At 36.8% G+C, this 14,859-nt stretch overlaps 1 protein-coding gene across 2 annotated transcripts in view; it reads right to left on the reverse strand.

Annotated features, from left to right (window-relative positions):
* The window catches only part of smarcc1a (SWI/SNF related, matrix associated, actin dependent regulator of chromatin, subfamily c, member 1a), a 20,246-nt gene extending 10,161 nt beyond the window's left edge, over window positions 1–10,085 (reverse strand). The window contains exons 1-19 of one of the 2 annotated variants that reach the window (XM_024258442.2): window positions 9,416–10,085; window positions 7,378–7,497; window positions 7,184–7,269; window positions 6,995–7,076; window positions 6,749–6,841; window positions 6,597–6,666; window positions 5,871–5,940; window positions 5,692–5,767; window positions 4,781–4,906; window positions 3,936–4,030; window positions 3,581–3,711; window positions 3,196–3,233; window positions 2,425–2,546; window positions 2,195–2,266; window positions 1,982–2,095; window positions 1,712–1,865; window positions 1,209–1,319; window positions 1,051–1,110; window positions 699–957 (exon numbers count right to left, since the gene is read on the reverse strand). In XM_024258442.2, the coding sequence (XP_024114210.2) occupies window positions 699–957; window positions 1,051–1,110; window positions 1,209–1,319; window positions 1,712–1,865; window positions 1,982–2,095; window positions 2,195–2,266; window positions 2,425–2,546; window positions 3,196–3,233; window positions 3,581–3,711; window positions 3,936–4,030; window positions 4,781–4,906; window positions 5,692–5,767; window positions 5,871–5,940; window positions 6,597–6,666; window positions 6,749–6,841; window positions 6,995–7,076; window positions 7,184–7,269; window positions 7,378–7,497; window positions 9,416–9,691 (2,155 nt within the window). In that variant the 5' untranslated portion in view covers window positions 9,692–10,085. Of the gene's footprint in view, window positions 1–698; window positions 958–1,050; window positions 1,111–1,208; window positions 1,320–1,711; window positions 1,866–1,981; window positions 2,096–2,194; window positions 2,267–2,424; window positions 2,547–3,195; window positions 3,234–3,580; window positions 3,712–3,935; window positions 4,055–4,780; window positions 4,907–5,691; window positions 5,768–5,870; window positions 5,941–6,596; window positions 6,667–6,748; window positions 6,842–6,994; window positions 7,077–7,183; window positions 7,270–7,377; window positions 7,498–9,415 lie in introns of both variants that reach the window. The other variant, XM_024258441.2, reaches the window with a different exon arrangement.
* Window positions 10,086–14,859: the final 4,774 nt, after the last annotated feature.

Consider the following 14,859-nt stretch of genomic DNA (forward strand, 5'->3'; position numbering starts at 1 on the left):
TTAGTGTTACATCCGTCTGTCTGAGGCCCAGTTTCAGCATCAACCTGGGATGGGGAAAATAAAAATAAGACTGGAGGATCTTTTAATTCTTGTCTTTATGAAAAATAAGAGAAAAAGCCCATGCAGCTGGAGCAATCGCACCCGCAGCAGCTCTCCACCAGTCAACCACCCGCAGACCAGCAGCCTGGCGAGTAGACTCCAGTTTCTCTGCCGGAGTTTGGGCAAACTGAAATAGGCTCACTAAAAATAATACATTAAAATCTCACGTATTACATTACACAAACAAGATTGAATTAAAACTTCTGTTTGTCTCCATTTCAAAACTTTATTTTCTTCTAAAGGTCACTGATCTATCTCTGAATTCTTTCCTCTCAATTTAAGTTTGACTTGCAAACTACGCAAATTAATTATAAAAAGCGAATTTATTAGTTTACTAATTTTGTTTATCAGTATTACTATTAGTTTATTTAGTTCATTATTAGTTTACTAATTTTGTTCAACTGTGTTTCAAAAATAGAAACCAGATTTTTTTTCTAATTATTTTAATGCCATAGCTTATAAGCTTAAGAATATATATTTATTATAAAAAAATTAGGCTCAATAATGAGACAATCGTTGATTGAAGTAACTTTTTTTAACATAGCAATGGTGCAGTAAAATTGGCATGAAAACCTGAAATTCTTTCCATAGTTTCTTACCCAACGCTGCCTTGGCGGCAGCAGAGGCAACTCTGGGATCAACCACGGAGGCCAGGAACGCCACGGTGCTCATCACAGGGTTTCCAGACTGGCTGAAGGGTATGGGCTGATACGCCAGCGGACCCAGGGACGCCTCTGTGCTCTCCAGGTAGGGATCTTCGATAGGCAGCCGCAGAAAGTGGAGAATGCACTCGTCTTGGGTGCGTGAGCCGACATGCTCAGAAACTTTGTTCCAGTCATCTTTGAACATCTCCAGGGCCTATGAGAAGCAAAAATAAAGTCACAAATAAAGACGAGGACAGACAGAGTTACGAATATGATGCAAATAATGATAGAAGTTTCTGTGACTCACCTCCAAGAGTAGAAGAGTCTCCTGCTCGGTCCAGTCTCTGGTGGTGCTGCCTGCTTTAGCCTGCAGTTCAACAGTATCATTTACATGTGTGTTCAAAGAATATCTATCTCCAGCATTTTACATGCAGAACTCCTGCTAATGTTAACCAGGCTCTTTACCTTAGTGTTTTTCTTGCTGTAGAGGTCAGAACGGAGGCCAAAGTTCTGCAGGTCGATGGGTTTCTCTTTGCTTTTATCCACAAAATTAGGCATCGGCTGCTGAGGAGGAATCTGTTGGAATAATATTATAACAATTATCAACAGTTCTAAGACAAGATGGCCCTAAAAACATATTTGAAGCTGCCTTTATACAAAAAAGTGACATCTATATGAATATAAATTGAAAACATATTTTTTTGGACAAAAAGCTGTGTCTGAATAATCAAATAAAAAGAAGGAATATTTTATGGGTGAAAAAATTAAACTGCTGGAATTCAGGAAGCATAAGCGTTTACAGATTATATTATATTGTTGCTGTTATTAAGAAGAGAAAAAAAGAAAATTCACCAAGTTTCAAACTTAATTACTTGCTAAATCAGCTCGTTCAATATCTCATATGCACTTTAAGTAAAATCTCATATCTTATATGTACTTAAATTAAAAATGACTTTGGCCTTGCTTACCGTTGGAGGTCTGTGGTTAAGCGGCATGAGGCCAGAGGGAGTGTCAGCCAGGACAGTGAAGTGAGGAGTGGGTGGGGGGCCCATGGGGAGCGGGCGGCTTTCAGAATCTACCTGGTAGTTGACTAAACCCCACTGCTCCAGGAAGGCATGAACCCTAAAAACACCACAGGAAATTCACAGACTAAATTTCTCAGATCATTTTTTAGGGTCAACGAGCTTTTCAGGACAAAAGGAAAGTTCAAAGAAGTAGAAACCCAGAATCCTCCACACCTCATGATGGCACAGACGTCTCCTGTCAGGTTCCTGCGGCAGGAGGTGGAGGTGAGGTACTCCTGAGGGTTCAGCCGATATGTGTCAATCATGAAGTTCCGGTACGCCAAATATCTGTTTTGAAGTCAAGAAGAATCCGATTATTTTTTTTAGATTATTTAAAAACAAATAGCTGACAGTGATGTTGAGGCACTTCTGGAAATATAATCTCACATTTCTGGGGTTTTGGATTTGTTTTTCCCATTGAAAAACTCTGGCAGGGCTCTTCGTTCAATCTCATGGATGCTTAACAAGAAAGAAAAAGAAGGGAAAAAAATGATTTAATAAAATATTATTGAGTGTTTTGGAAATTTAACAATTTAGGACAACATACGTAACTACTAGAACCACTCAATGTTTAACAGGTTAGTAGCAGCATTTTTATCTTCCTCCTTAAATCTTACCTGTTGTAATCAAACCAAGCTCCATAGCTGGGAATGATGATGTGATGTGTCTGCTCAGTCACATTATCCTCGTTAGCATCATTCATCCGGTTCACTTCTCCTTTGTTTTGTTCCTCGTCATCCTGCACACAAAAATCTCAATTATAAGACACAAAAAACGACAATTTTTCTCAAAGTTCTTTAAAATCCTTGATCCAAGAAAACAGAGTTTGGTGGAGTTTCATGACAACTACAAACTAACACAACAAAGTAACACAACTATCACAGAAGAAAGGATCAGAGATTTATGTCTGACAATTAAACCAATATCAATATTGTTTTTGAAGGTATCTTTGTATATAAGGTCATATTTAAAAGAAAATAATATTTAAAACCAGTTATAGTAAATTACTTCTCCTTATTCTGTTTCTTCCCCAAAAAAGTAAATATCAGAAAATGTTTTAAGACTTTCAGTTAAAGTGAACTTCAAAATAAACGAGAAACAAAAATTTATTTGAATCAATTGAAAGTTATTAGATATTTAGACCTCCTAAATTAACAGGACAGTTTAAAAAAGTGGCCTTTTGTTTTACAGTTATATTCTGCAATATTAAACAAATTCAAGTAAATAAATGTAAAAAAAAATGATTTATGAAACTGTACATTAGTAGTGATGTAGGACTAACTGTCTAATGTGGATACAATAATAATTTTGAATTTTTTTTTACAATGAATATGTACTTTGCCTTCACTTAAAGTGTTTGCTTATATAAAACCCTTGGATGTTCTTACCTTTCCTCCAGACATCACAGAGTCATCCTCCATGTCATCTAAAAAAATAAATAATATATATATATATATATATATATTTTACAAATTTAACCAGATTTAAACTTTTTACTGAAATATGTTTTGTCTCTATACCTTTCAAATAGTTAAAGCAAACATTCCTAAGAAAGTTTGCCTTTATTACTCCAAAAAACTCATTTATGGCTGAAGGTTTCACAAATTTAGGAAATGCGTACAAACATTTGAAGTGGTTGATTAGTTTTCACATTTTACACCCTGTAAGTAGTTGCTACTGTAAAGGCATTCTGCTGTGTTTAATGTGTAGCTAAAAGATAATCTTACATCTAAACATTTAGGCCCCAGCTGTATTGGGAGCTGCAGTACATACCATTCTTGGACATACTGCCCTCCTCCATGCTGGCACCGGCTGACGACTCGTCCAAGTCCTTCGTCATGTCCTCCTCCATGTCTTCCTCTTCTCCTCTGTGGCCTCGTCGCTTCCAGTGAGAGCCCGGATTCCTGAACAAGTCAGTTTGAGTTAGTTAAGAGAAATTACTAAAAATCTTTGGTAATAAAAATGTTTTCATCATAGTAAGGCACCATCATTTTTTTTGTGACTGGATGTCAAACTTTGTGCTCACTTAGTTTTAGAAGAAAAGCTCCCAGAATCTGAGCAGCAGCTGGGTGGGCTCTTCATCACAGTGGGATTTTGAAAACTGTTTCACCCGTTCTCGGTATCTTACCCCTTCTTTCCTCCCTTCTTGCGGGACTCTGCGGGAGTGCTGGGAGGTGAGGGCGAGCGCCTCCTCTTCTTGCCGGCGGAGTTGGCCTTGCGCTCCTTGCGATCAGGTGTACGGGAAGACTGATCAGACAAACCCGTGCAGCGCAGGGAGCGAGGGATGGTGGATGAGAGAAAGAGCCGCAGAATGAGAGGATGGAACGATTGCACACACAAGGAGGGGAAGCGGTGGGAGAACGACAGCAGGGAGGGGGTTAGGATGCCTTTGTGGGCGGTGAAGGAGACAACCAGGGCTCCTGTGCAAAGTCCTCTTTCAGACTAAAGTTCATCTCTGTTTCACTGCAATTTCATAACCTTCAGACACTTCAGAAGAAATGTTTAGGACAAGAATTTCCTCTATTTTTCTGGATTACTTATGCTACAAATTGTCACCATGTTTTCCTGGCTGGAGAAAAATAGTAAAAGCAAACATCTTTCCTGTGGAAAAAGGAAAGCTTTGCATAAACCGACCAACGCGTCAACTTCATCTCAAACTGAAAAAACTGTCACTTTGCAGAGGAACCCTGAAAAACTTATTAGAAACAAACAAAGTGTGAGGAAAAGTCTGAAGGGATGAGCAACAAGCACAACACCAGACGTGCACAACAGCGCTCAACACGCGCTGCAAAGATGCATGCTCCAAAACACAAACACACTCATGCTGGTTTCAGACCAAATCATTACAAGCTCTGTCTGCTGTATCTCTGTCTCATCTGTTGCCATGGCAACTCACGGCTTTTAGAGCTTTACTATAAACTACATCAGGAGAGTTAGAAACATGAAAGTAAGGCAAGCGGCAGAAATACCTACCTCTTCCTCCTTGGGGAAGATCTTCTGCCGGGAGTTGACGGGCTTTTTGTTCTCGTCCACTTCGTAGTCTTCCTCGTTCATCCACTCATTAAAGGCATCTGTGTCTAAAACCCACTTGGCATGAACCTGTTAGGAGATGAGGGGCTCCATGTTATTCAATAAACTTTAATTAAACAAACAAAACAACATATAACCTTCAAAAGTGACCCGCCAGATGGAGACGGCTTCAGAAGCAAAAACAGAAGAATTTATTAACTACGTAACAATTACACGTTGACTCTTATGAGACTTTCAAATTAAAGTTTTGATGCATTTATATATTTTTTCTCCTGCTAAATTAAATTGGAAGAATTTTTTTCTGGGTATTTTTGTGTATTTGAGAACAACATAATTTAAACAGTTTTTAATGAAAGTTATATTAAAAAATATATATTTGTTTTTTACAACAACAATATGAAATCTATTGACATCTTTTGCAGTCCCCACCTGATAAATGATAATTCTATTAAGGACTTAGAAAATGTTTTTACTGGTTTAGATCCCCACTGTTACATTCTTCAGAGAGGATACTTTTTTTTATTTTAAACTCAGTCCTTCAGTGTAAACAGGGTTCTTACTAGTGCTTTAGATGCTTTAGCTCACTTCTTTTTCTTATGTTTTAAACTGGCGGTGGACATTCAACATATTAGCCCATAGATGGTCCTGCCATGGTTTATTAACATTATTGTTGTTGAAAAATTTTCAACAAGAAATGTGAAACAGAAAAGTTTCATAGCACATTTTTTAAGAAAAATTCCAGAATATTTTAAGGCTTTTTAAAGCATTATTTCCAAATTCATAAATTCAATACTTTTAAGACTTTTTAAGATCCCGCGGAAACCCTGGTAAAATAGTGACAGGAAATGACCCACCTTCCAGGGTTTGTCAGCATTAGGTGCGTCCTCCACATCAGCATCCACCTCACTGGATGACACCCAGGTGTCATAGCTAAACCATAGGAGAAAAAATACACATATCTGGGGTTAAATCTGAAGGCACAGAGAGAACAAGGTTCATCCATTGAATATAAAGCTGCAAACGTGAGCTTCACCTGTCTGGATAAAGGCCCCAATGAACAAGAACTTGTTTGTCTTTCCTAATGACCGGGCGTAGCCACTCCTCTGCAAATCACAGGGAAAACAAAGACGAACAAAAATAAAATTAAATGCAGAGATACCCAACATTTGTGTTTACAAATATGAAGTTCTAATAATAATATAAAAATATGTAAAAGCTTGAGAAAATCAAATTAAGAAAACACAAACCAAACCAGTGTGTGATAAAAGCCTGAAAACACATTTTTGTATAAAATACAGTCAAAGACGGTTATAAAATTAGTTTTATACTTAAGTCAGCTGTGCATCAGAAATGCATTCTATTATTTCCGATAGAACCCTCTCTAAAACAAAGTCAAACTCAAATGTCAACCTCATATGGTCAGCCACAAACTCTCTCTTTTTGTTTTATTAATAGGCATAAATGATCCTAAACATGTAATTCAATCACTGATACTCATGTCTACCCATTTTCCAAAAAATGCAGCTGTATGATTTCTGCTTTCAAGGAAAAATAATCTTTTTTTAAACATTTCTTTGATAAACCAGTATCTAAAACTTTAAATTCTGTCTGTACTTAAACATTCAAGCTCAACAACTGATAAACATATGCAAACTAGTTTAATCATCAACTACTGTATATAATACATTGAATAAATACATTTTTAAGCAAAATTGTTGTTACCAATTAAACAAAGTAGAACAAAGAACATCACTCAAACCTTCTTCTTGTTGAGCTGGAGAAGGGTAAATGTGGTGAGTAGCCTTGGACTTATCCTCAGTGATGGAGCCCTAAGGAGTAAACAGCATTGGACAGAATTTAAAAAATATAGTTTTATCTTTTAAAATGCATGTTTAATTTATTCAAGCTCACCTGGTGTCTTTTGATGATATCTTTGAGTTTACTGGCTTGTTTTGGTTCAATGTCAGGTGACAAAAAGACGATGGGCCGAGTCAAACAGTTATTCTGCAGCAAAAAATTTTTTACATTAAAATAACATTTCAGACAACATAAAGGTGTTTAAAAAACATCTGAGAAACCTTTGAAAATGTCAGCTCCAAAATCGAATTGTAAAGATCATGTATCTTTAGCTGCAGGTGAAGGCTATGCAGCTCATACCTGTACGAGGTTCTTCTCCACATTTAGGAACATTTCCACATTCCTGTCCATTCGAGATGGATTCTGCAGGTCAAAACGCCGCCTAAAAGTATAACAAAAGTCACTTTACTGCATAAAACAAAACAAAAATCCTCCTAATGTGACAGTAAGGATAAATCTATCTCCAAAATTGATTAGAAATGAACTCACCATCCCTGCTCGCTTTTAAACTTGTAAACGGATCCCAGGACGTGACAGAGAGCCCCTCCTGCCTTAAAATCCATAAAACATTTTGCCTGGTGGAAAGGGAGAAATAAACAAGATATTTTTGTAGTCATATTTAAACCATAATAAGTTCAGGTTAATAACATGCTTGTTTTGTAATTAATAAGGCGCTGGCTTACAGGCAACTTAGTAAGAGCAGGATTGTTGACCCGGCGTCCAAATGCGTCCTCCTGAAACTGCAGTAACTGGACCACCAAACCGGCCAAGGATTTACTGGATGGGGAGTCGTTCTGGACATACTGGAACCAGGAAGAGAAAAGTTTTTAAAAACATTCTTACCAAACAGCTTTCAATAGAATCATTCTTACTCTCAACAGCAATTTATTATTTAATGCAACAAAGAAGACAGTTTTTGCCAAAACCAATGTGTTTTGGCAAAAAGATTTATAATTAATAAACAAAACTTCGAGGACTCATTTGACAAAGACTTGACTTATTTTGCAAACAGAGAACATTTGCAGATAACAAATTCCTTTGAAAAAACATTTAAAGAAAACAAGCTTTACCCCCTCCAAAAAACTCAGGTTTTCTCCTGTTATGAATTAAATTGATTTGAAGGAAGGTTTGTCAGTATTTTTAAGGCAGCAGCTTTTTTGGAAACATCCTCTCACTCTTTTCTTTGCTGTCTAATTTTAAGTCTCTTAAAATCTGTGTTTTACTTGGCACTTAAGGGACTTTTACTAATTTAATCCACCATTTCATTTTAAAGTCCCAATCCAGCAACATTGTATCAGTCTTTTAGATATGTTCATGCAGTTTTGGCAAAATCACAAAGCTCAGGTCTTCTTTTAAGACATGAGTTGGCACTGAAGTAATTACCCACTGACATCCCATCATGCCTCTGTTTACTCTTTCTCTAGCTAGCTTACAGCCCATCACAACCACAAGCAGCCCCAATAAAAAAGGCGAGCAAAATCAGAGCTATCCAGCTCGGATGAGGATAATGAAGACATTAATGGATCTATTTGTCTGCAAGTGGAAACACCAGAATGGAGCGGAGCAGACAGACTTTGATTGGCATGCCAATTTCACCTGCTCCTTGAATGAAAAAAATACTCTAAAATACTATTTTAAGCATATTTTATTTCCCCATAAGTCTTCCATCATGAGAGAAATTATACAAGAGCATGTTTTCGTTGGAGGGGGTCTTTAACACTATTGCTTTCTTAGCACTGTGTGAGAAAGTGGTTTAAAAAGATTGCATTTGATTGCTTGATATAATATCACAGAATGACAGTGATTATTTCAGTTGTGTTTATACTGATAGGAAGGAGTAAATAATTCAGAAATGCTTGAATAAAGGCAAGGTCAAGCTGAACATGTAATGTTTCTTTTCTAGACTTGTGCTGGCAATTATAATAATGTGAAATTAATTTATGGGGAAAAGGTCAACAATTTTTAAAGATAAAAGCGCATGATAGAAATGTAAGAAATTGTTGAGTTACAATGTAAACATTGAAAGCGAGAATGAGTGTGAGGGCTTAAACAGGAAAGAGCCTTTGTTTGCATAACTCGGTAGGCGAGTAAAAACTGAAGCTGCACAACATGGTGTGCTGCTGCTGCTGCAGCAGCTGCTGTTGACAAAACTCGCCAGGATCCTTAATTCAAAATATATGGAATCTTTCAAATCCACCTCCAAGCCAAATCAATGCTTCCCATCAAAGCTGCATGCTAAAGTAGAGTTAACGAAAAGCATTTAATTTAGTTTATAAATTTGACATGGTGTGTCCCGTGACTTTTCCGTTAGCTTCCGAGGCCTGTTACTTTACAAGATGGACTATATTTGTCAATTTCCACATAGTAAATACGTGTGATGATACAGAAACCACGTTTGTATGATTTATGAGCTGTCTGTGAGTTTTTGAGCTACTATTTTGTTATCTTTACGTAAATTAGCAGTTAGAAAGATACTCGTGTGCTAGCTAATTGATAAACAGCTTCGCTTAAGCTAAGTATTAGCATACTTCTGGTGTACGTGTATACTGTTAGAGTTCCATTTTTGTAGTTCATTGTCCCTTAATAAAACTTAAACTACACATGACCTCGTAAATAATGTGCTATAACCATCTTTGAATAGCAAAAGTTAGCTGAAACACTAGCACTCCATTGTGCCAGCCGGACGCGGGCCGCCATACATCACTGAAGAAACTAGCTTACCTTCTTGTAGTGCTTTCCAATCCAGAGCCGAACCGTTTCCAGCTGGGACACAGTTTCTGAGCTCTCCCAAAATTTCGTCGAGGGCCCGCCGTCTTTCTTTCTTCCCACTGCGGTTCCGCTGCCGACAGGGCCAGATGCGGGTCCGCCCGAGCCTGTTCCTGCCGTTGTCGCCGCCATCGCCATTGTATGTTTAGCTCGTTGTCTTTCTCTCCCACAGCGTACCTCACCGTGCAAGTTTTTGAATGATATTGCGCAGCCGCAAACATGTTCCCGCATTTTTGTTCTCGCGAGACTCACCGTTAACTGAGCTTTTTGGGAAATGTATTTCCCGCAGTTGCTGGAAAGCAGAATGACTGGGTCGTTAGTTTTTTTTTTCTTTTAAATTGCGTGGTTGTAAAATCCCCCCAAAAACATAATCCCATATCTTTCATTTAAAAGCCATTTAATCTTTCTTTTTATTTTTAACACATACAGTCTGTTTAGTTTTTGTTTTTAATAAAATCCTATAGACTAATCTTAGTAATGTACTTGGCAAGACCCTTCACACTACTGCCTAACAATGTAGTCACAAGGGGACCCTCAAGCATGGGATTACCTGACTAAACCACAGTATTACTCTTATTAAAGTATAAACCACAACTTAACTTAGTCGTGACTCAGGTGACACATTAGCTGACACACAACCACTTAACCTATACCCTTCAGCTGGACAAAAACTATTTCAAACTTGAAGTAAGAACGCTGATTTATTCATGCGTTTTCTTACAAACACAATTGCTAAGTTTATTTTCCCCATCAGACCATTACTGGGTGTTGAGACAACCATTCATTAGCATTATATACATAATTTTAAGCATCAGATGTTTAAGTTTAGATAAAGAACTGCCATGAATGTACATATTACAGCTGAATTTAGACAACTTAAAATTTAAGTTAAAAACATAATGGTTATTCAAAACCGTTTTTGACCAGTAGGTGGCAGAAAAAACATTTCTTTGGATTATGTGCTGTTGCTCAGAGGCAAATTTGCTCCTCTTCAGGAAAATACTTATAAATCTGAATACAAAAGAAGCAAGTAATTCATACCCATAATTCACTTGTATTATTACAGTCAGAGGATACTTTAACAGCCACAGTATCACAACCCTGACCCAATCAGAAATGTACTTGAATAAAGATCTGTCGCAGTTTTTGAATGAAAATACCACATATAATACTTGTCATGGAGGAGAGACATGGCCTTGAAAGTGTAAAGGCATATTTTAAACTGAATTCTGAGATGAATAGGGATCTCTGTGGAGTTCTTTGAGGAAGAGTTTGATGTGGTGAGAGGAAAGCAGTCGTAGTGATGCTTTAGGGTGCAGAGTTCTGGACAAAAGGGAGTTTATGTGCAAAACCATAGAGGAAAGAGTTGCAGACAAACAAGGCTGTGAACAAGTAGAGAAGCGAATAGGGGTTGAGAACAGGCAAAGGTGGTTTACTTTTTGCAGAAATATCAATGTAATAATATCAAACTAGGACAAGATAGGCTTTCAGGTATTATAATAAATAACAGAATATAAACTGCAGTCAGGAATAAGTTGTTCACTTAAAAATGAAAGTAAAAGGTATGTGGTATTCATAGGAAATATTTTATTTGTATTTACAGACAAAACCGTCAAATACTGTAAAAAATACTGAAAAGGTCTGAAACATAGTTTTGCATCAGGAACAATATGCATGTCAAAGAAAAAATCTAAAACATCAAAAAAGGTACCCTTTAATCAGACATTTTTATGCACTCAGCCAATTTCAACAGCAACAAAACAGATTTCAGTGGGTTTTACAAGACATTTCTAAAATCTTTTTTGTGCAAAGTATTAACTTTATGGGTTTAAAGATATAGTAATAATTAATTGTATTTACTATAACATTTAAAACCTCTTCAGGATGTAATATATTTAATTTTTTTAATGTGTTCAAGTTCCTACTTCAGTCTTACTTCTGCAGAAATTGTTGCAGTTTTTTAAAGTTTTGATTGCATTTTAATCAGTAGAAAACTCTTAATGTAAGAAAAAGTAAAATTAACATAAGGTGGTGGACTTAGGAGAAAATTAAAATACTTGTAACAAGCAGTAAAAACAGAACACTGTTTACAGACTGTAATTCAATCCCATGGTAGAAATCTATATGCATTCAATTTTAAATTAATGTGAAAAATGCTGTAAACACAGACTCTAACGGAAACATAGAAGAGTAAATAATTTAGTTTTAAACCACAAAATGCAGTGAATAAACAAAAGAGAAATATTGATTAATATTTGGAGTAACCACTCCTGCCTTCAAAACAGCATCAGTTCTTGTCGGTTGACAGGTCTTGAAATACTCGGCTGGTAGATTGTTCCAAACATCTTGAAGAGCAAACCTCAAATCTTCTGTGGATGTAGACTTTATCACATCGTTGTGTCTTTTCATGTCATCCCAGAATCACTCAGAGATGTTTAGATCAGAACTCTGTGGGGTCATACCAAATTCTTCTTCTGAAGATTGTTCTTGGCTGTATATTATGGGTTGTTGTCCTGCTGCAGAACACATTTGGAGCCATACATATAATGGATAAGTATCTGCCTGTATTTCTCAACATTGAGAACACCATTAATCCTGAATGGACTGCATTTGTTCACCATACTTCACTGTTATCTGCAGACAAACTGCAGCAAACTGTCTTCTACTGCAGCCAAATATGTAATTATTTGACTCATCAGTCCAGAGCACTGCAGTCATTTTCCGCACAACAGTTCCTGTTTTTCTGCATAAATAAGTCTGTCGGTCTCATTTCCATTTTGGGGGTTTGGCCTGTTGGCTGCAACTCTTCCATTAAGATCACTTTTGGCCAGCATTCTCTGGACAGTAGATAAATGTACCAGAATCTTGATGGTTTCTGCCAGGTCTGAGCGAATGGCACTGCTGGACGTCTTCCAACTTCACTGTAAATAAACTTAATGTGCCTTTCAACTGCTGCATTAAGCTTCCTTTGCTGACCAGTGTCTACAATGTTAGACGTTTGTGATTCTTCAGAAGAGCTTGAACAGCACATCCTGAAACCCCAGTCTGCTTTGAAATCTTTGTCTGGAGAGACCTTGCTGATGCAGTAGCATCATTGGTAGCAGTTTGGGTGCTTCTCATCAGTTTGGGATGACTGGTTAATAAAACAATTGACTATAATAAGAAAACAACACATTGCTAACTTGCTTGTACAAGACTTTATGCTGATTTGAAGGCAAAAGATAGAAACATCAACTATTAATTTTGATTTTTCTTTTGCTCACTTACTTTACATTGTGTAAATTGATAAAAATAAACAATCATTAATTATATTTCTGAAAGCATTCTATGTTGAAGCATTTTTTCACACCTACTTTTAATTTTCGCAAAGGACTGTAAATGTTTGAGTTGCAAGTTGTCTCTTTAGAGCTTTTATAACTGGCCAGCAAGCTGTGATGAGTGGAAAGAAAAAAAACTATTAAACCTGGAGGGTAAACAAACTACTGAAGTCACTATTAGCATAACTAGGCAGTCGAGGATTGGATTTCATTAGGCTGTGACTGTCTGTGACTAGCTGGAAACACAAACGCATGAAACTTTTACACGTCAAAATGAAGTGCTTTTGCACGAATGTCGGTTGAATGTCAATAGAGATTCCCATGTGTTCCACTCAGAGAGTTTCCTAAATGTCTCCAAACATTTACAGGGGTTCTTGATTTTCTGGAGCGGTTGTAAAGTCTTGCTATAGGAGTGTAAAGGCTAATCGATTAATCGATTTTTATTCCTACAATCCAAGGTGTAATCAAATTGAATCAAATCGGCTTATGCTAGCAAAAAAAAAAGCTTAAAAATGACATGAATCGATATTGGAATATTGGATTGAGACATGGTAGATTTATTTAATATATCTATAACATAAAAACAACCATCACAGCCGACAACACACATGTGATGTCAGCAAAAAATAATCAATCGTCATTACAGTCCAATGAATTTAAATTTAGCAAAAGACGTGTCCATACAGTGGGAAATAAAGTTCTGTTTGTATTATTTCGATGTGGCAAAACAACAGTGAGCTGATCTTCATGATACTAAAACTTGAATGGATTTGACATTAATTATGGTTTGTTTTTGTTTTTTTTACATATTTATAACTTACACTTGATAATCTTGAAGAAACACAAGAAATCTGGAATCTTCACCTGCACTGTTCAGTACCAGGTGTTTATCTCCGAGTCACACTGGTTGAAATTTTGGCTAAAGGTGTTCTGGATGGATTTTAGGTCAGTGAATCTGATCGAAAATGAGCCAATATTGACTAATAATCGGATCGGCAACTAAAATACGAATCAAATTGTTTAAAAAAATCGCTACACCCCTATCTTGCTATCATTTTCTGGAACTGTAAATATGCCTGGAGATTTTATACAATGCCCGTCTCAAAACAGTTTATTAAAAAGTTCTCAAATTTAGCTTCTGTTTGGCATAAAGAGCAAAAAATGTGAGAAAAGATTGTGTGGTTTCATCAAACCTTTAAAACATGACTGGGACCAGTGGTGTGACACCACTGAGAATCTGACATTTCAAGCAAAAGAATGTCGTAGAATGTGTCTGAAAACAGATGAATTCAAGCTCTAATTAGTTAAGAAGTGGGAATTTAAAGGGAAAAAAATGCCCACTAATTTAGGGATTCTCGCACTTTTGTCTCCAGACTATTCGATTCGATGAAATGCTACATGTATTGGATGCTAACATCTGCCCTGATTTATGGCCCTGGTTGAACCGTCTTCCCACTTGTTACAGCTTGCTGCTTGGTAACCAGAGAAAGCTCATTATCATTCAGATCAGGCGCTCCTTTTTAGAGGCTACAAATAAATACAGCTGCTGCGAACAACTCAGCTATTCTAAATTCATCCTGCTCCTTCAATATTTGAAGCGGTTTCCAGCTGATTCATTGCTACAAACATTCGACATTGGCAGTTTTTAAGTGTGATTTTGTCAGTCATGAAACTGATACGTCATGTGCTAAAATACCCTGAATATGCAGCTTTAACAACATGACTTCCTTTGGCAACAACAAACAATATTTCAGCACAAAGCACCTTTAAAAGGCTAAAACATCACAATTTAAAAGAAATCAACAAAAAAACTTGAGTTTAGATATTTACAAAAGAGAGCAGTGTGAAGAGAACCGTCTTCTGAACCATGTTTGGCAATAAAAAAAACGAAGAATAAAGGATTTTCGTGTAAAAGTCTGTTAAAAACCGTCTTGATTCCATCCAGTCTGGACAACAATGACATGTATAACATTTACAAAGTCCACAAACACAGAGCAGATTATACCCCCTGGACCGTCAAACTTCCAAAAGTGTTAGTTTCACATGAAAACACCTAAAAGTTGCATAAAAAGGCTCACATCA

The sequence above is a fragment of the Oryzias melastigma genome, linkage group LG16 (genome assembly GCF_002922805.2).
Source record: "Oryzias melastigma strain HK-1 linkage group LG16, ASM292280v2, whole genome shotgun sequence".
Taxonomy (NCBI): Eukaryota; Metazoa; Chordata; class Actinopteri; order Beloniformes; family Adrianichthyidae; genus Oryzias; species Oryzias melastigma.